The 3,042-nt window shown below is 35.7% G+C and overlaps 1 protein-coding gene across 1 annotated transcript in view; it reads left to right on the top strand.

Moving 5' to 3' along the window:
- CUNH4orf47 (chromosome unknown C4orf47 homolog) overlaps nucleotides 1-3,042 on the top strand; it is a 26,666-nt gene extending 23,624 nt beyond the window's left edge. The window contains exons 7-8 of the mRNA XM_013008046.2: nucleotides 1,106-1,275; nucleotides 2,803-3,042. Coding sequence (XP_012863500.1) covers nucleotides 1,106-1,275; nucleotides 2,803-2,851 — 219 coding nt within the window. The 3' untranslated portion in view covers nucleotides 2,852-3,042. The remainder of the gene's footprint in view (nucleotides 1-1,105; nucleotides 1,276-2,802) is intronic.

Genomic DNA, 3,042 nt, shown 5'->3' with positions numbered 1-3,042 from the left:
TTTCTGCAGCATTTTTCCGGAGCAGGAAACAAAATTTCACAGCTGCATGTTGCTCTCTTAAATTGGCCATCATAAAAAACAAGGTCCAATAGAAACTGCTTTTAGGAAAAAAATTCACTGTGACCAGAGATAACCTTCCCAGGTGATACCACTGGGTATACTAACTCAGAGCAAGTTGCTTGTTCCTGCTCTCTGAGCAGGAAAAATGCATACTACAAAACCCCTGTCCGGGGAAGGGTTTTTTCCGTTTGAGGGTGGGGTACCCCCTCGTGAGAGCTAACAATTTTGTCAAATCAGTTAAAATTTTCGAAGTAAATATTTGTCTGTTTTATGGATAAGTTGTAAAATGTGAATATAAAGTAGATTATATTTTCCTGTCATTTTTTCCCCCAGTGTCTTCCCCGTCATTGACTGGCATCTAGTAAACTCATGTTCCCCCGGCCTCCCTGTCTGGCAAACCTTACCCTTGGTCTCTTAAAATCCTCTGGTTCTGAGCCCTAACTCCTTTTCCTACCAAAGTAAATCTGACACCACATTCAATTCCTTTAGCAATGAGCCCACCTTTACCTTGTTGACATCCTGATCTGATAAATTGTCACTAAAGTATTAATGTTTGAAAATAGTTTGTAATGTTACCTTCCTCTGTAAAGGAGCTGATGGCATAGTGGTTACACCTTGGGCTGTGATCCTCAAGGTCAGCAGTTCTAAACCACCAGCAGCTCTGTGGCTAAACCACCAGCAGCTCTGTGGGAGAAAGACAGAGCTTTTACTACTGTAAAGAGTTACAGTCTGGGAAACTCACTGGGGTAGTTAGTTCTACACTGTCCTCAAGGGGCACTGTGAGTTGTTGGCCTTGATGGCAGTGAGTGCACGTTTGTGTTTGGGAGCTTTCGGAGTCACACGGAGTGGTAGGGAGATCCTTTGCTGGTGTTTGGATTAAATCGTACAGATAAGTTTCTCTAAATGCAAAACCAAGTCCATAAGAAACAAAAAGTGGATTAACTTTTTCATAATGTAACTTTGTAGAAAGGTGGGTTTGTTTGTTTGTTTGTTTGTTTGTTTTGTTTTACAAAATCACATTAAATTCTCTCATTTTTATTTGTAGGATGGTGGAATGAAGGCAGGAACATTTGACCCTTACCCATCACATTCTGTTGACTCTTATGGGGCTAAATTGCTAAAACAAAGTCCTGGTAAAAGTGATAGGATTTTTCACCCTCCAGGTGGACCAAAGAGCAGACCAGTGATAAGCATAATGACTTTAAATGTCAAAAGGTAGGAATCTCTTACATCAAACCCGTTAGCCAGGGTGAATTGTTTTTACTCATTAGATATACTTTTAAAAAATCTTTATTTTATACATACTTTAAAAAAAAAAGAACAAAGATGGAAACGTTAAAAGTTATTTTTTATCCATCATCTGAAATTCTCAATTGCGAAAGCGTAATTTGCCTATACTAAGCTACTCTTTCCATAATTTTCAAACCAAACTTATAATACATTATTGTGAGTCCTTTGAAATTATTTGAAATACATTTAGGAGGGAATGTTACCATTTCTGTTTCCCAAGAGGAGTTTTAGCCCATGTTAAAATGATGCCATGTCGGGGCCCCAGATTTTCAGCCATTGTGAGGAATCTTAACAACTGTTGAGCTCCTCTGTGTCCTTCTTAGCTCTGGAATAACTATAGATGAGAATAGGAGATATCCATGTTAATTAAAAATGCAGTTACTAACACTTTATAAATGCTTTGAGAAAAAGTATACATTATTAAAATGTCTTAAAACCCCGATGAACTCAGTTTTAAGGCATTTTTAGAAATATATGTATACATATATTATTTAAATGCTTTAAAATTTTGATTTTATCAAGGTTTTGAGAGTGTCCAGAGGAATGTCTTGGAAATTTAGAATTTGAATTAGAGAAAGATGAGCTGTCATTCTTTTTCAGAAGTGCAAGATCATAAACAATTAAGTTGAACAATTCATTTGATTACCTTTCTATTTTTTGAAATTGTATATTGCCATTTAAGCTCACTTCTTTCTAACTCTGACAAAACAACACACTGAAGTAGGTGAAAGAGAACATATTTACATTCTTTTCTTTTTGCTAAAACCAGCAGTGCATTTTTATCCTTGGGTGCAGTGATTATTATACCAACCCTTTTCTTGCTGTTAATTGCTGTTGGATCTTTTCTATCTGGAGAATAGAACTGAGAAATTACTGCAATGCCCTAAGCAGGGATAAAAGATTAACTTTCAAATAATGACAAATTTATCTTCTGTCTAATAATTTTGAGCTTATTGAAATCTCTATGTTACCACAAATGTTATTGTAAGTGAAGGTGTAGCTTCTTCTATCTGGATTTTAGAACTAGTAAACCTCTGGATGGTAAATACTTAGAGCTCAGTCCATGGGTGTTTCCTTTTTAAATTACACTTTCTAATGATTTCTAATTACAAGTGGTCTTAAAGGTAATTTAATGAGATTTTGTTTGACACAAAAAGTTTTAAAATAATATGTAGGCAAATTACCTGTGCTTATAAAATTTAATGTTTTTTGCTAGAGACAGTAACTGGATTAGAGGTTCTTGGGGGTACAGCAGGGCGTGTAGGTGTGCATGGGAGGTGGAGGTAATAGGGAGCTAATATCAAGGAGTATAAGAAGGAAGAAAATGTTTTGAAACTGATTGTGGTAGCGATTGTACAACACTTTGATAAGACTGAATGGTATGCTGTCTGGATTACGTCCTAATAAAATGGTTTGGAAAAAAATTAATATGCACTTAATTTTGAATTTTAGGGCACTAAATATGAAGAACTACAAGACTGCTTCAGTACAGTCCTATTAAGAGCTGGAAGACAAATTGCTTTCTCCTTCCTGCCTACCAGTAATTCATTATCAAGTGTTAATTACTACCAAAAAAAAAAGAGATATGGACCGAGTAGCTCAAACATTTGAAACCAATTTAAGCCTGCAACTCCAAACTCTTCTTTGTGTTAGTACTACTACTTGATAAATAAACAGTATTTGATCATTTAA

Source organism: Echinops telfairi, unplaced genomic scaffold, assembly GCF_000313985.2.
Source record: "Echinops telfairi isolate 266 unplaced genomic scaffold, ASM31398v2 ScPeMD7_9;HRSCAF=40, whole genome shotgun sequence".
NCBI classification, from domain to species: Eukaryota; Metazoa; Chordata; class Mammalia; order Afrosoricida; family Tenrecidae; genus Echinops; species Echinops telfairi.
Note: the sequence above shows the minus strand (reverse complement) of the source record. Positions and strands in the feature narration are given on the sequence as shown.